Here is a 16,197-nt window from a genome sequence, read left to right as displayed (position 1 = left end):
GACCACCTATAACTTTCTCATTTTTTCATATACAGGGATGTATGAGGGCTAACTTTTTGTGCCGTTATCTGTAGTTTTTATCGGTACCACTTTTGCTTATATTTTACTTTTAAATCACATTTTATAAAAAAAAAATTCATAAAATGTGATTAAAAAAAAGCAGCAATTTTTAACATATTTTTTTACATTTACGCCGTCCACCATACGGATAATTAACATTATATTTTAATAGTTTGGATATTTACACACAGGGCAATGCCAAATATGTTTATAAATTTTTTAACGCTTTTTGGGGGTAAAATGGGAAAAAGAGACGATTAATTGGGGGAGGGGATTTTTCCCATTTTTGTACTTTTTTATTTTTTTACACTTTTTCATGTCCCAATAGCAATCATTTGATTGATAATACTGTTCAGTGCTATGCATAGGCATAGCACTGATCAGTGTTATCGGTGATCTACTGCTCTGGTCTGTTCGATCTCAGACCAGAGCAGAAGACCCCCAGAGATGGCCGAGGCAGGTGAGGGGACCCCCTGGCCTCCATGCTGGATGATTGGATCCCTGCGGCACTGCCGCAGATGCCATGATCTGTTTTGATCACGACATGTGAGGGGTTAATGTTGGACATTAGCATGATCGCTGATGTCCGCCATTACTGGCGGGTCCCTGACTGCTGATGGTCGTGACGTAAATGTACGTCATGGTGCGTTAAGTATCACCGCACCATGACGTACATTATGTCCGATGTTGTTAGGGGGTTAAGGTCACTTCCAAATATATTAAGAATAATAGGTCCATAATTGGAACCTGTGGTACACCACTAGTAAGATCATGTACCATTGATAACCACCCTGTTTCTATAACTGAGCCAGTTACTTACCCACTTACACACATTCTCCACCATCCCAAGCATTCTCATTTTATATGGCACTGTATCAAATGCTTTGGAAAAATCAAGATATACAATATACAGAATTTCAGTCTTGAGCCTATTCCTCATAAAAGCTGATGAGAGGAGAAGAAGTCCTAAGATAACAGTTCAATTGAACAATCATACAGAAACTGGGCTGGTAGGCTCTCTGCAGACCAGGAACTGCAGCCACAAGAGAAGAAACAGGAGGTCAGGGGAGGAAGCAGACAAAGAAAAAAGGTGAAGCAGAGAATGCAGCTTGGTGGTAGTAAGTGGTATTAAGTAGGAGCCATCCGCCATTGTTACGCTAGTCCAGCCACCTTTATGTACACTACCTGTATATAAACAATAGCTGGACCATTTTCTGTACTTTCTGACATAGATTGTAAGCTCCTACGAGTAGGCCCTCCCTTCTGTAACGTCTGCTTTCTGTAATGTCTCAATTACGTACCCTTGGAATTGTAAAGAGCTAAGGAATATCTTTGTGCTTCAGAAATAAATCTTAGCAGTTTAGCATTTAAATAAGTAATAATTAGTAATAATTGTTTGTACAATTGTTAGAAAACATAGGAAATAGACTACAGTATGTAGAAAATTGCCACAAAAATGATCGCGATGTTAGTTTACACAGATATCTCATTGGTTCTGTATCCTAAGATACTAGTTATGTTATATTCATTAGGATTTTTAGCTTTTACCTCCAGTGACTTTTCAACAAAAAGACAATCAGTTTTACAGTAAATGTACATTCCCACCAACGTCCTTGTGAGTGAGCTATAAACAAAATAAAAAAGGTTATGGAAAGGTTAGGACTTACACAGACGTCGGCTCATGAGATCAGGCTACCTCAATATAACCTCTCTGTAAAAGGAAATATTATGTAAGCTGGTACTATTCAATACTGTGCCAGAAATGAAAACTTTAAATAAGGAAGATATAATTAAGAACTCCGTAATAAACAAACCTGCTGCAGTTCCTCTTGTGGTTTCCACCTTCCTGCTATTGTTTAAGATATGGCTAGTACACAAAGAGTAGAATGGGTCAACACAATAAATTATAGAAGAGATGCATACAATGGTGTCCAAAAACTTGGGGCTTGATCAAAAGAACTTCATAAATTCTATTTAAATATATCCACATAATATAAACAGATTATGCACAACTATTTCCAGAATTTTCAAAGCACAGATTGAGAGAGATTATACATTGTTTTCTGGGTTACATTACACATGTAATTTGATTGCTTGTTATTACCTTTTTGGTGCCACTATACAATACAAAGACACCGATTTGGAGCTTTGAACACTAAAGGGGTTGTCCTAACAATAATAAGTTTATTGTTAAATCCTGCCCCAAATTATCAAGACTTTCTTTTTTGAAAAATTGCTCATGTCACCCCATATAGTCCAGAATTAGTTTTTGTATTGCGTCACTTGCTGCTTTTTTTTTTTTTTTTAAAGGGGTATTCTGGGATTTTATTTGACTGAGGTACAGGGGCTGTAAAGTTAGTGTAGTTTATAATATAGTTTCTATACCTGTGTTTGATGGCTGGTTTCACAATTCTTATGTGATCTTTGCCTCGGATGTTCATTTTTAGCAGCATACAAAATGAAACAAATGAAACAATACATCAGGTGTGTGTGAGTGTGTCTATGCTTTAATGGGTGGGGCGACCACTGGGTGGGAGGGAGATCATTCTTTAGTGTGTGGGGTGGCTGATGTGTGGGAGGGAGATAAGTTACCTCCAACTTAGAAACAAGGGATTCTGGGAATTGTAGTTGGAGGGAGGACACAGAAACAGGAAACTGCCAGTTCACACAAACAAGCCAGCGTGATGGGGACACAGGACACGGCCATCTACAACCAAGCACAAATCTGTGGTAAGCATGTCCATTACTGGCTGACAGATAATTAGTAAAGTCACCTTATGTAGGCTAACCCCTTTAACAGCTTTATTGTGTCTGCCTCAGTAAAAGTTTGCTTAGTCTAGCTCCTCCATGTGGTATGCGGAGGGATCCCTGTGAGATGAGCCAGCCGCCTCTGAAAATGCATCATGTTCTCTCCTTTTAAGAGTAAATGCTAAACAACTGCAATCCCAGTCTACTACTCTGCCCAAAACAGAAAGTGCTGAAGCTTCAGAAACAGTCACCTCCCCACAATAAGAATCTTTTCACATACTCAGTAAAAAAGATAAACAAGACTAAGGAGGGGTGTTCAACTAGCCACATATACTGAGAGAGAAACACAGAAAATCTACTGAAAAGAAGCAGCAGGAGGTTTACACTAAAACTATTCCTGGGAAATATGTCAAAAAGTTTGTTTGGTGGGGGTCTGGGTGTTCAGACCTCCACCAATCAACAGGAAAAGCTTCAGTCTTTGGCTCTCTGCTCTGCCCAGTTTGTTGCATAGACGTACAGAGAAGCTCATTTTATGCAATGAGTGACGAAGAACAGAAAGTAAAACATTAGCTGCTGGCTTCTCCTGGCTTTATCTAGTGATAGTTGAGGGGTGGTCATTTGTACTGTTTTTCCCAAGTCATGTGGCTGACCATTCACTATAATGGGTCGGTCATGACACTTTGGTTTAGAAATCCCCAACTGATAAAAACCAATGTCATATCAATGTGTTATGCTATTAATATTGTAAGTGAGAGAAACGCCTTCCAAGCAGTGTTCATCTACATATGCATATCCATACAACACAGACTATAGACTTATAGTATCCACCCCAGACCAAATGTTAAAAACTTACCCTGCAATGAAAAAAAATGACATGTTAAATTATAGATACCCCTTTAAAGATCAACTTTTAAAAGAATCTATGGATAGTGGCTAAATTGAATCTGAATAGGTTTCCCAATTTCATGAAAACTATACTTTTTTCCCGGACTTAATACTCTATAAAGGTATACAACAGCCCAGTGCCTAGTTCACTGTTTTGACAAGATGTTCAGAATAAATTATGCCGATTTAGGACTACTGTACTGTATTTTGGTAACTATGATAGACCTCCAAGGTGTTGAGCCTTGAAAAATTATACACAGATGTTGCCTATCCAAAAGCATAATCCATAATGATTACAGGATGCTCCAATACACAGGAGAAAAAGAAAAAAAGAGATATGCCCCTCCTAGTGAAATGTCACAATACACACAAGTGTACAGCAGACGAAATTGCACTCACCCTGTGGGGATGCACCTAGCCTGACGAAGGGTCTGTTCCGGACCAGAAACGCGTTGCTGTATTGAGAATAAATCTGATTTTAGGACATCTATCATGTGTCCTTCCCATTTATAAACCTGCTGAGACAGCGCCTATCAGCTCGGATTTTCCTTTTTCCTACCTGAGGATGCTCCAATGAAACTGATGAACTGTAGGTACTTGAGAACATCCTTTATAACCACACTCCGAACAGATCTAGCAAGTCTTAACCAACACATAGAGGAAAGATCTTCATGTAGTCTAAAGTATCAAGGGTAATATTAAGCGATGAATTGCTAAATTCCCCTATATTTTAGACAGCTAACCAATACACAGCATCAGCAGCAATACAAGACAATGTAGCTGATTACTCGATCATAAACTGGAGTCCTAGACTGTAAAGTCATCATATGTGACACCTGTAGCATAATTAAGATTACATAAACCTATCCCGGTATTACAATATTTTTATTCAGATGATAAATTCCCCTGAAGAGGAGTGCTCTGTCTTTTGATATCAGCATGTGTCTTTGTAGAGGTAGTGACAAAGAGCTAAGACTGAGTGGACTTATTCTGGTTGCTAAGTGCTGCCAAATATTTTGTATTGGAAAAGATTTCACGTATTAACACAGTCCAGCTTAGAGTGTGTTTGGATGTTGAGGATGCTTGATCTTTCTGTATCAGCCATTTTCCAGATGGTGGGAAATTAACCACCCTGCTTACGCAGTCACCTCTCTGTTCTTTTGCTTGTTTGCTTGATAGACTGTAAGCACAATACGCTACTAAACGTTCTAATGTTCATAATATTTTTGGCAGATGCCTGCATTTTTATTTTGCTGGAGACAAGATCATGTTTTTGAGAAGACCCCACATCTTTCACAACCTTCCATATCCCTCTAATCTCATAGTATTATCAACACAATATGCCATCTCATATTGCTGCCCATCTAGCCAACATTACTGCTCCCTTGTGCTGTCCAGTATTACAGGAGCCTAGACAGGAGGTCATAAATATCTGCTAGAAGCCTATAGAGACATAAACTGTCATCATAGCAGAACTAAGGGTCAAATAAAACTCTATAAGCCATTTGAAGCCACCAGTTGGAAAACAGTAAATAATAAACTACTTTTGAAGTGATACAAACCAATACAAAACAATTCCTACTTATTTAGTTAAAGTCTAGAGTTGGAGGAATGTGCTCCACTCTGCAAATGTCAACAATTATTTGATAAGATTGCACACTCTTTATTTTAAACATATTAGAGGAGATCTGTAAGATAGAACCCTTCAGCAATTTTATAAAATTTTGGGACTTTTGGAACTATGTTATGGGACTTGTTAAAGAGATACTGACAGCCTGTTCATCCGCAATAAACCCAATGCACTCGATCATAGTGTGGATGAGATTGAGTAAAATTATGTTTTACTTAATATAATCTGTCCAGCCATCTGTGAAACACAGCCCCCATTGCTAGTATGCAAAATACCTCCTGTGCGTAATGAAGGCGGGAGCTGGCTTGCCGAGCTTCCCTGCCTCCGTCTGCTTTCCTGAGCTATGCCTGCCCTTCTCCTTTAGATTCATTATTCTACACTCTCATATCATTATGGCTTGACTGATTTTAGTTGGTAAAACATCATTTACTCAGGTTCCCTTGCACTATAACCCGATGTATTAGGTTTAGTGTGGTTCTCTTTAAAGGGGTACTCCAGCGCTAAGACATCTTATCCCCTATCCAAAGCGAACATGCTCCAGGGACTGATTGTAACAGGGTGCTGCGTGCAAGATCACCGGGTCCCCAGTGGCGGGACACCCACGATTAGGCATCTTATCCCCTATCCTTTGGATAAGGGATAAGATGGCTTAGCGCCAGAGTACCCCTTTAAGACAAGTCTGTTAGCAAAACAAAATCCACTATTTCTCCATGTCATTTACAGTAATGATCAGCTATGGACATCCTGTTGCTCGGTAGGAGTGATGAGGCTGAGAGGACAGGCCTATTTTCTACTGAATATACTGAGACTTTTAATGGGTATGGAAACAGGCCTGCATTATTCCACAAATAAAGCACAATGGTAATTGACTACAGCAAAACCTCTATCACACAGATAAAATTTTGGATAAGGATAGTGGCCACTTTCTTTGAGAAGACCAAACGCACAGAAGATCCCTTTTCAATGCAAAATTTGGGTGGTTTTCCCAAATAGGATTCACTGTATATTGCACACACTTGCCTTTAAGTGCTTCTTGACTCTACTCCAGCGGTACTCAGCTGGCAGACCGAAGTCCATATCTGGACTGCCGCTGCCAGTTATTCAGAGGGAGAGCTAGCTATCCCCTCATTCATTTGTGTTAATGTCTTTAAGACACTGATACAAATAAACAGCTCAGCACGGCCCAGAGCAAGGGAAGACTCTTTTCCCTGCCCTGCGCTTCCACTGTTATGCAGACGGCGTGATTAGTGCTGCCTGCAACATCTCCTCTGGCCAGGCCTGACTAGAAGAGGCCAGAGCACGGGACCACGGAAGGTGAGTCTGTTAGGTAAATAGTTGTATTTCCCCATCTGTGCCTACACATGATTGGAGTTGTAGTTTGCAACAGCTGGAGAGTCACAGGGAATTATTACCAGCACAGTTCATTTGGGGGGACACACTGGCAAAGTTCAGTGACACAGTTCATGAGAGGGGGCACAGTTCATAAGTTGGCATCGTTCATGTGGGGGGGTGTCACAGTCCATGGCGGCACAGTTCATGGGGGAGCACAGTCCATGAGGAGGCACAGTTCATGTGGGGGGCACAGTTCTTGTGGGGGCATGGAGGCATTATTCATTGATATTATACTCAGGGGCACAGTGTGTGGTAGCATTATACTAGGGGCACAGAGTGTGGCAGTAATATATTCAGGGACACAGTCTGTGGCAGTATTATACCAAGGGCAACGTGTGTTAGTAATATACCAGTGGCACAGCATGTGGCAGTAATATACCAGTGGCACAGCGTCTGGCAGTAATATACCAGTGGCACAGTGTGTAGCAGTATTATGCTCAGTGGCACAGTGTGTAGCAGTTTTTATCAGTGGCACAGTGTGTAGCAGTATTATACTCCGTGGCACAGTGTGTGGCATTATACTTAGGGGTACAGTGTGTGGCAGCATTATACTAGGGGCACAGAGTGTGTAAGTAATATATTCAGGGACACAGTGTGTGACAGTATTATACCAAGAGCACAGTGTGTTAGTAATACACCAGTGACACAGCATGTGGCAGTAATATACCAGTGGCACAGTGTGTAGCAGTATTCTAATCAGTGGCACAGTGTGTGTCATTATTATACTCAGTGGCACAGAGTGTGGAAGTATTATACTCAGTGGCACAGAGTGTGGCAGTATTATACCAGGGACACTGTGTGTGGCAGTATTCAGGTAACAGTAGATTAACGTCCTTCACACTTCACAGCTCATTTTACCCTATGTAATGTTCTACAAAAGACATTGCTTATTTCTTTCATGGAACTGCGGCCGCTAGGTTCAGCTCGGACCATCACCAGATGGCAGACCTGGATAAGCGGACCCTCACTAAATATAGTTGATTACCCCAGCTCTACTCCCTGTGCACATCCTGAATGGAACCACTGTGGTCCCCTTGGTTGATAAAAGAGTGCTATTTTAGCGTTAGTTTGGTTGATATAATTCAGTATATCTTTTTTCTTCAGCTAAAAAAAGCAGAAGTTACGCAACTGAATGGTCAACAGGAGACTTACGCAACTAAGCCGAAACATACAGCTGCACATCTAGAGCCATATGTCAGGGATTAATATTGGGGGAAAAAATGGACCACACACACACACACACACACTAATGTACTGAAGTTGGCAGACAAGCCACAACCAATAACATATACAAAATAAAAATAAAAACTTTATTTGTATACAAATCATACATTAACATTTAGTTCTTATTAGGTGACAAGTCATTTCTGCTAGGAAATCCCAGTCTATAATGTATATATGTACATGTTATTATCAGAAACACTGTATGTGTACTCAAGAATTATACAAATTATAGTAGCATTTTCAGATTTTCTGAGAAACAAATCAAATATAAGTTATTGGCAACCTTCTACTGGATGTGTTACATAAATTTCCTATATTCACTCTTAGTCATTGTCCTAGTGAATTACACGCCCAATAGCATGGGTCCTCTGCAAATATATTTGGAGAGTAATAACAGTAAGGGGCGTCAGAAGAGCATTGGTTTCCTCTTGGCTGAGAGTAAAAGGGTGCAGACGGAAGGAAGGCCAGTGTGTATGTCCGCAAAGCATCTGCAGAAGCAGAGGTGTTAGAGATAGTGTGTGGATTTTGGGCTGTAGCATAGGCCAGAAGGGCAGCTGGGAAGGAAGGTAAACAGATTGTCTGAGTGTTTGTATGAGAAGGTAGCTCTGTAACCCTGTCCTGCAGTTCATCTGGAGTTCAACATTTAAAACCTGCATGTAAATATTACTGTGCTTCCTGGCTTTTCTCTGACTTGCACTCTTCGACTTCCTGGCCTTGCTCTTCTTCCAGTGCCATGCAGCCACGCAGTGTTACTATGTCAGAAGGAAACTCGTGCTTCAGCAGTATACCACGTTCCCGGTGGCAGTCAAGTTCTTCTATAAACCCAAACCAGTAGATGACGAGGCCAGGCCCAAACCTGAAACATACAAATGCATCACATTGGCAAGGATCTAAAAGCTTAAACATCTACTAAAGTTGAAGAGATGACAGTGCAAGCATTAAATACATTAGGGAGGAAGACTAATGAATCGTTTGATGCATGTGTTTTTACAGAGGAAGAGGTTCTACGTTTGCCATCTAAAGTGAAGACAAATAAGTCACAGGTGTCTGATGGGATACACACAAAATTATTAAAAGAGCTTAGTGGTGAGCTGGCAAAATCGTTAAAGAGTACCTGTCATCAAGTAAAAGTTTTTATATAGTATTCCTTATGTAAAAAGAAGTCATATTGCAATATACGTTGATTAACAAAAAATAATATTTATATCAGTTCTTACCTTGCTAAAAAGTAGCCACTAGGGGTCTCTCTAGCATAGTGTTTTTCAGGCGCTGCATAGGCCGCTGCATAGGCTTAGGACCAGTGTCCGAAGGGCACTGGTCCGTTTTCCGGAAATGCGGTTCTGCTCAGCTATCGCTCCCTGCCTGTCAATCATGCAGGCGGGAGCGCACGGGGCTCTGTGAGCAGGGACATAATATCTTCCCCCCTGCCTTGTGTCCCCCCGCCCCTCACATATGCTATGTAGCGCAAGGTGCACAGCAGGCAGCACGCTCCGATGTTCCTTCTCTCTGTATGCCTCACAATCTGCACAATCTGCCATGATTGGCTCCCTGTTTTATGCTCGCTCCCGAGACCGAGCACAGCATAGAGCAGGGAAGGGCGGAAGCGTTACCATGCAGGCTTCAGGTGACGTCACGCCTGCTGGGTAAAGCCCCCCTGCAGCAGCTAAAGCAGTGAGTAAGTGAGCAGACTTTAGAAGGCTATAACTTGATAAATAATGGCCCAAATTGAAAAAGAAACAGTGATATGGACTCAGGATGACAAGGGGGAAAACAAAGAGAAGCATGTTTACTTAGTGACAGGTACTCTTTAACAGATTTATTTAACCAATCACTGGTAACAGGAGTCATCCCGGAAGATTGGAAATAAGCAAATGTCGTGCCCATTCACAAGAAAGGCAGTAGGGAGGAATCAAGCAACGATAGGCCAGTAAGTCTTACATCAATAGTGGGGAAATTCATGGAAACCCTACTAAAGGATAGGATCTAAAGTCCCATGGATTGCAAGATGAAAAACAACATGGGTTTACTTCAGGGAGATCATGTCAAACAAATCTTATTGATTTATTTGACTGGGTGACTAAAATAATAGATGGCGGAGGGGCAGTAGACATCGCATATCTAGATTTTAGTAAGGCTTTTGAAGCTGTTCCACATAGAAGACTTATTAATAAACTACAGTCATTGAGCTTGGACTCCCATATTGTTGAGTGGATTAGGCAGTGGCTGAGTGACAGACAACAGAGGGTTGTAGTCAATGGAGTATATTCGGAGCAAGGTCTTGTTACCAGTGGGGTATCTCAGGGACCTGTACTGGGACCAATATTGTTTAATATCTTAATTAGTGATCTTGCAAAAGGTCTCGATGGTAAGGTATGTCTTTTTGCTGATGACACAAAGATATGTAACAGGGTTGATGTTCCTGGAGGGATATGCCAAATGGAAAAAAAATAATAATAATAAATAAGAAACTAGAAGAATGGTCAGAACTCTGGCAACTGAAATTTAATGTGGACAAGTGCAAAATAATGCACCTGGGGCGTAAAAACCCTCGGGCAGAATATAGAATATTTGACACAGTCCTGGCCTCAGTATCTGAGGAGAGGGATTTAGGAGTAATTATTTCAGAAGACTTAAAGGTAGGAAGACAATGTAATAGAGCAGCAGGAAACGCTAGAAGAATGCTTTGATGTATAGGGAGAGGTATAAGCAGTAGAAAGAGAGAAGTGCTCATGCCACTGTACAGAACACTGATGAGGCCTCACTTGGAGTATTGTGCGCAGTAATGGAGGCCGTATCTCCAAAAGGACATAGACATGGACTGCAGGATAAAACTTACCAGGAAAGATTAAAGGACCTTAACATGTATAGCTTGGAAGAAAGAAGAGACAGAGGGGATTGATAGAAACTTATAAATACATAAAGGGAATCAACAGGGTAAAGGAGGAGAGCATATTTAAAAGAAGAAAAATTACCACAAGAGGACATAGTTACATAGTTAGTAGTTTTAAATTAGAGGAGCAAAGGTTTAAAAGTAATATCAGGAAGTATTACTTTACTGAGAAAGTAATGGATGCATGGAATAGCCTTCCTGCAGAAGTGGTAGCTGCAAATACAGTGAAGGAGTTTAAACATACATGGGATAAGCATAAGGCTATCCTTCATATAAGATAGGGCCAGGGACCATTGATAGGATTCAGACTAGATGGGCCAAATGGTTCTTATCTGCTGACACATTGTATGTTTCTATAAGGGGTATGAAACCTATAAGTTGGAATGAAATGTAATTTATTATCTAAAACAATCTTTAAATTTTTTTTTTAAATGTTTTTGAATGTCCGACCCCATATAAAATTTACAGACTGATGTGAAGCCTTTCCAAATACAAAAATAAAGGTCTGTCATCCACAATCTAATTTTAGTCATAGATCCCTGCTGTTTTACTTGAAAAACAAATATATGAGATCTACATATCAATATCATTCTGCATTTGTTACACATAGACTTGGCTGTCTGCCTGTGACTGCATATCCATTCCTCCCTCTTTCAGATGGAGAGATCCCTCGGGCAGCCTCAGGAAACAGCCCCCTGAACTATTTGGCCCTCGAGGAAGTTCAGACCTTCAGCCTAGGGTTCATAAACAAGTAATCACCATCAATCAGAGCACTGCACTACACATCAACCTCACCTCACTTATATAAACATACATGGGGGTTGCTTAAACTGGCCCCTCTCCCCTACTGAGAACACTTAAGAGAAAGGACTACTCCAGCCTTCTCTAGGGCACTGTCAAAGATTTTTCATTCAGAATATTCTTGTAAAATTAGGCCATAAATCAGCATTGAGGGACTCATAAGATGATAAATTTTTACCCTATTTTGGGTACATTTAAAAAGATAAATGACAAATATCTAGACATTGTCATGTGTGACTACTGTTTTACGCAACTGCTTTGTTCACATGTGGTTGTGTTAGTTCCCCCTTCCCCACACTTTTTGTTCTGTATTATAAACTGCCAAGTGTTGATCAATGTACAACAGACCAGTGATAAAAGGTTGTGATCGTGAATCCCCAAATTTGTTTTCATTTCAATGCCCCACCCTGGACCCATTTCACAAAACCTTAGCCCATCTTTAAAGTTAGAGTTCATGGAGCTTCCTCACTAGAAGCCATCCCCCCAGCTTAGTATGAACAAGGGTTCACCAGGTGATTTACGAGAGCCTGCTGGGGGATCCTGCCAAAGAAAACACTGCGGGGGAAGATGCCTGTTACAATGTGAACCGTTGAGTTCACTGCAATGTCATGTAACAGTTTATATGTGGATTTATGGCGGGGCTTTAAACAGCAAGGAAGTTAAATTTCATAGCAATAGTCTGTCTTTTTAAACTAATCAGTTAAACTACCCAAACATGAGCTGCCCAGAGGTTAACCTGTTCACTGCCTGTCAGGTCAATACCACAACAAACCATTTTCAGGTTAAAAAAAAAAAAAGAAAGAAAAAAAAAAAAGGCATATTATTTTAGCAAGGAGTCTAAATACAGTTACTAGACAGAAACACAAGGGTTAGGAAACAGTCATTCATTACAGTAAACAAAAATTTGTGTTAAAACTAAAAAAAAAAAATAAAAAGATTATTGGTTAAAAATGGTCTGAGGAATATTTTAGAATACTGTGATTAACAGAACATAAATAATGAATCAACTAAAAGGTAATGGATACATTTAAAGGGATTGTCTCACAATAACAACCTAATCTGAAAATGTGTCCAGAATTGTGAACCCTCAGAGCTCGTTCACACTGCCAGTGGGCTACACTAAAGGAAGCTCCATTGGTCAGTCCTTTGGAAGGACAGGAGATGAGCAGAGAAAAAAAAATATACTGAATGTCCTATTTTTTTTTCCCCACTGAATTGATGGACCCCATTCAAGTCAGTGGGATTTGCCGGGACCGGGTGGTTGCAGTTGTTCTCTGATCCGCTCCGTGGGGTACTCTTGAGATAAAAAAAATAGATAAATTAATTAAAAAAATGTAATCAACTAGTGCCAGAAAGTTACACAGATTTGTAAATTATTTCTATTTAAAAATCCAGTACTTATCAGCTGCTGTATGCTCCACAGGAATTTGTGTAGTTCTTTCCAGTCTGACCACAGTGCTCTCTGCTGACACCTCTGTCCATATCTGGAACTGTCTGGGGCAGGAGAGGATTCCTGGAAGGATTTTCTCCTACTCTGGACAAATCCTGACACGGACAGAGAGCACTGTAGTTAGAATGGAAACAACTACACTAAACTTCTTCTAGAGCATACAGCAGCTGATAAGTACTGGAAGCCTTAAGATTTTAAATAGAAGTAATTTCCAAACCTGTATAACTTTTTGGCACCAGTTGATTTAAAAATATAATTTTCCTTCCGAAGTACTCCTTTAAGTTTTGTCCAACCTAATATATACTCAGCAATGAGGACTGCAAGAGAAATATCAAGTTAATGGCTGTCTATGTAATGGTTAAGCTGGGTCAGTCACAGCAGAAGCCACTCATATTGCTTTGTTACTTATATACATATTTTTTTCCCCGAAAATGTTTTGCCATGTTTCTGTTTCTGTTAAACTAATTCTTCAGGTTACTATGGATGTACAGATACACAGTATATGTAGCTTTTTTATTTTTATGTAATGCATCCACTATAAATGCCTAATTTAAATATTTTTTATTTTGTTTCTTTATTTGTACTTTATTAATTCTCTTATTACGTTGTTTTTATTCCTATAAGCGCTTAAACATTTCATATGTTTAATCATCATTTATATTTAGGTCCTCAAGGCTGCTTGTTTATCGTTTCCCAGCTGTCTGATTGGGTCACTGGGAAACACAGTGACTTGATCAGTCAGTGTAAGGAATCTTCTTTGATCATGCCGCAGTAACATACCAACCAAAGGGATAAATGGGCAGGATCACAGGATGCCCACAAATGGAGATGTACGTGACAGCTTTGGTTCTTACTGTAGAACTGGTCCCAGAGCCACAAAGTCCCTTATACTGCATCAACGCTGCAGACTGATGACCGGCACTGCCCACTGCCATATGACAATTGGTGGTTGTCAAGGATTAAAATACCACATTACAGTCACTTAACTCCAAATCTGCAGATTATTTTGTTATTATTAACAACTGAAAACAATAATTGTTACAGAGGTGGTAAAAGATACCATTGCTGCAAAACTTTGTTGTTGGCTAAAACATGTAGATAGATTTCTACTGCATGCAAACTCCCTTGAGCAGTTACATCCGGGAATGTCCCCTAGTTTCATATCTTGACAGGAACATGTTGACTGCCTTGTGTTACTCCACAAAGTGTTCTAGGGGCGCTACATCTACTGCTACATCCAAAACTGACAGCTGCTGACAGCTCAGAGACTGCGGAAAGCTGATAGGCTTGATCACATTGCCAAATAGAACTACATATATAATGCTTTAGTTCCTCGAAAATTTGGTGCTGGCAATTTTTGCCTTAGGACACTTCCACATGGCTGCTAACCAATCATAATCTAATGCTAAGATGGCACGTTTGTCAAAGGTCTATTCACATTAACAACATGGCATTCTGGCTCAGAGAGACGTCTGAGAAGGGCATATGAACAGTGGTTATCTTCATGAGTCCGTATTCAACCAAAGCCACAAGTAGACCAGTTTAATTTTACAGTTCTTCATTACAATCCTCAAAGTTCATGTTGTACGATGAGCTGGGGGTTAAGATGCCTTTTGCTATTCTGCCAAGATAAAACAGCATGCATGAAGTATGGAGTTGTTTTGCCCGATTGGCTCTTCTACCAGCTCACTAAATAGACTGCATTGTTCTATGATTTATCAATGTCAAGTTACAAAACCAAAAACGGAAAGTCACAATGACTAACCACACACAAAAGAATACAAGCTGTTGCTTACTCTAAGGTGGGGCCATCATTAATTCCTATACAGATTATTTGTGGCGGCTACTAACCGACAACAATTTCATATAAAACTACACAAGGCATATATAAATATACATACAGGTCTAAGAAAATATTATATACCTTCATAATATTGCATATTTATCCCATGGATTGGCCCATACTAACATAAAAAAGTAATCACAGCTTTTAATAGGACATTTCTTAAAAACAAAAAACAAAACAATAAGCATATCACTGTTAAAAATAAACACTGCCTTTAAAGTGTTTTTGACTGTCTACCCATTAAAAGCAATTGACAATTCGGTACTGAATTTTCTTCTTATTTTGAATGCAATGCAATGGAATGCAAAATTAAGAAACTTTCTAAATCAGATGGGCTTTCTTCTTCTCATCTTTCTTCTCTTAGAAATAGCAGCAGGGAGAAGGAGGAAGATATATTCAGTAGCTCTAAGTGTGAAAGGAGGGAGAGCATACATGGAGGGCAGCTCACACATTATTAGTATACCCCTATTAAACCATGTCCTCCCATGTTTCTTTCTGGAGTGTTCCAGAATTTTTCAGCTGAAAATAATTGACTACAGCCTGGGCAATGTAAGGCATTGGTGCCAAGAGGTGCCCTTAGAAAACTGAACTCCTTTTGCAGTTGTAGACTAGCTACAGGCTTTGTCTATTGGACAGGTCCCATTTTTGTCAGCAATGAGCAATTTCCCCTACAAAAGGGGAATGTGCTCATTGGATAAAGTGTAGCTATTGCTTAAAAAAAAAGTTCTGACATGCCAAAGCCACGTGTCAGTAATGATTGGTGGGGGCCTGAGTCCTGCGCATCTTACCAAATACTAAAGCGATCAGGCAGGATTCTGGAGACAAGACAATTCTCCTATTAGCCAAAATGGCACAGATAGTGGGGGAGCACTCTCCTCAAGAATACACTGGACACCTAAGCTGGGCATCTACGTATATTTTCTGAATGCTTCCATTATCCAAATGGCAGAATATAAATATATATATATATATATATATTTTTTTTTTTTTTTTCTTTCTGGCTATTAAGAGAGGGAACCTGTCTCCATACAATTCTATCCTCCTATAGGGTAGCATTAGGCTGACTACAAATCTGCTTTATTGTACCTATACAGCCTGGATCTATGTGAGAGAAGTCTGTACAAACCAATAAGCACAAAAAGAAGGATGGCCAGCAGGTGATAGGATTAAAATAAATGATATTATAAGTGCTATTAGCGCTGGCACTTGCACTATAAATAGTGTCAACAGTGTTTATCATAGTCTCTGGGCACTACAGGGCCCATGCTGTA

General features: G+C 39.9%; 1 protein-coding gene across 8 annotated transcripts in view; it reads right to left on the bottom strand.

The window, feature by feature from the left end:
* Nucleotides 1–8,053: 8,053 nt before the first annotated feature.
* Nucleotides 8,054–16,197, bottom strand: part of CDIN1 (CDAN1 interacting nuclease 1) — a 481,663-nt gene continuing 473,519 nt past the window's right edge. For 6 of the 8 annotated variants that reach the window (XM_056546010.1, XM_056546009.1, XM_056546013.1 and 3 more), the window contains one exon: nucleotides 8,054–8,795. In XM_056546010.1, the coding sequence (XP_056401985.1) occupies nucleotides 8,603–8,795 (193 nt within the window). In that variant the 3' untranslated portion in view covers nucleotides 8,054–8,602. Of the gene's footprint in view, nucleotides 8,796–10,775; nucleotides 10,808–16,197 lie in introns of all 8 variants that reach the window. The other 2 variants (XM_056546016.1, XM_056546017.1) reach the window with 2 other exon arrangements.

Source organism: Hyla sarda, chromosome 11 (assembly GCF_029499605.1).
Source record: "Hyla sarda isolate aHylSar1 chromosome 11, aHylSar1.hap1, whole genome shotgun sequence".
NCBI classification, from domain to species: domain Eukaryota; kingdom Metazoa; phylum Chordata; class Amphibia; order Anura; family Hylidae; genus Hyla; species Hyla sarda.
Note: the sequence above shows the minus strand (reverse complement) of the source record. Positions and strands in the feature narration are given on the sequence as shown.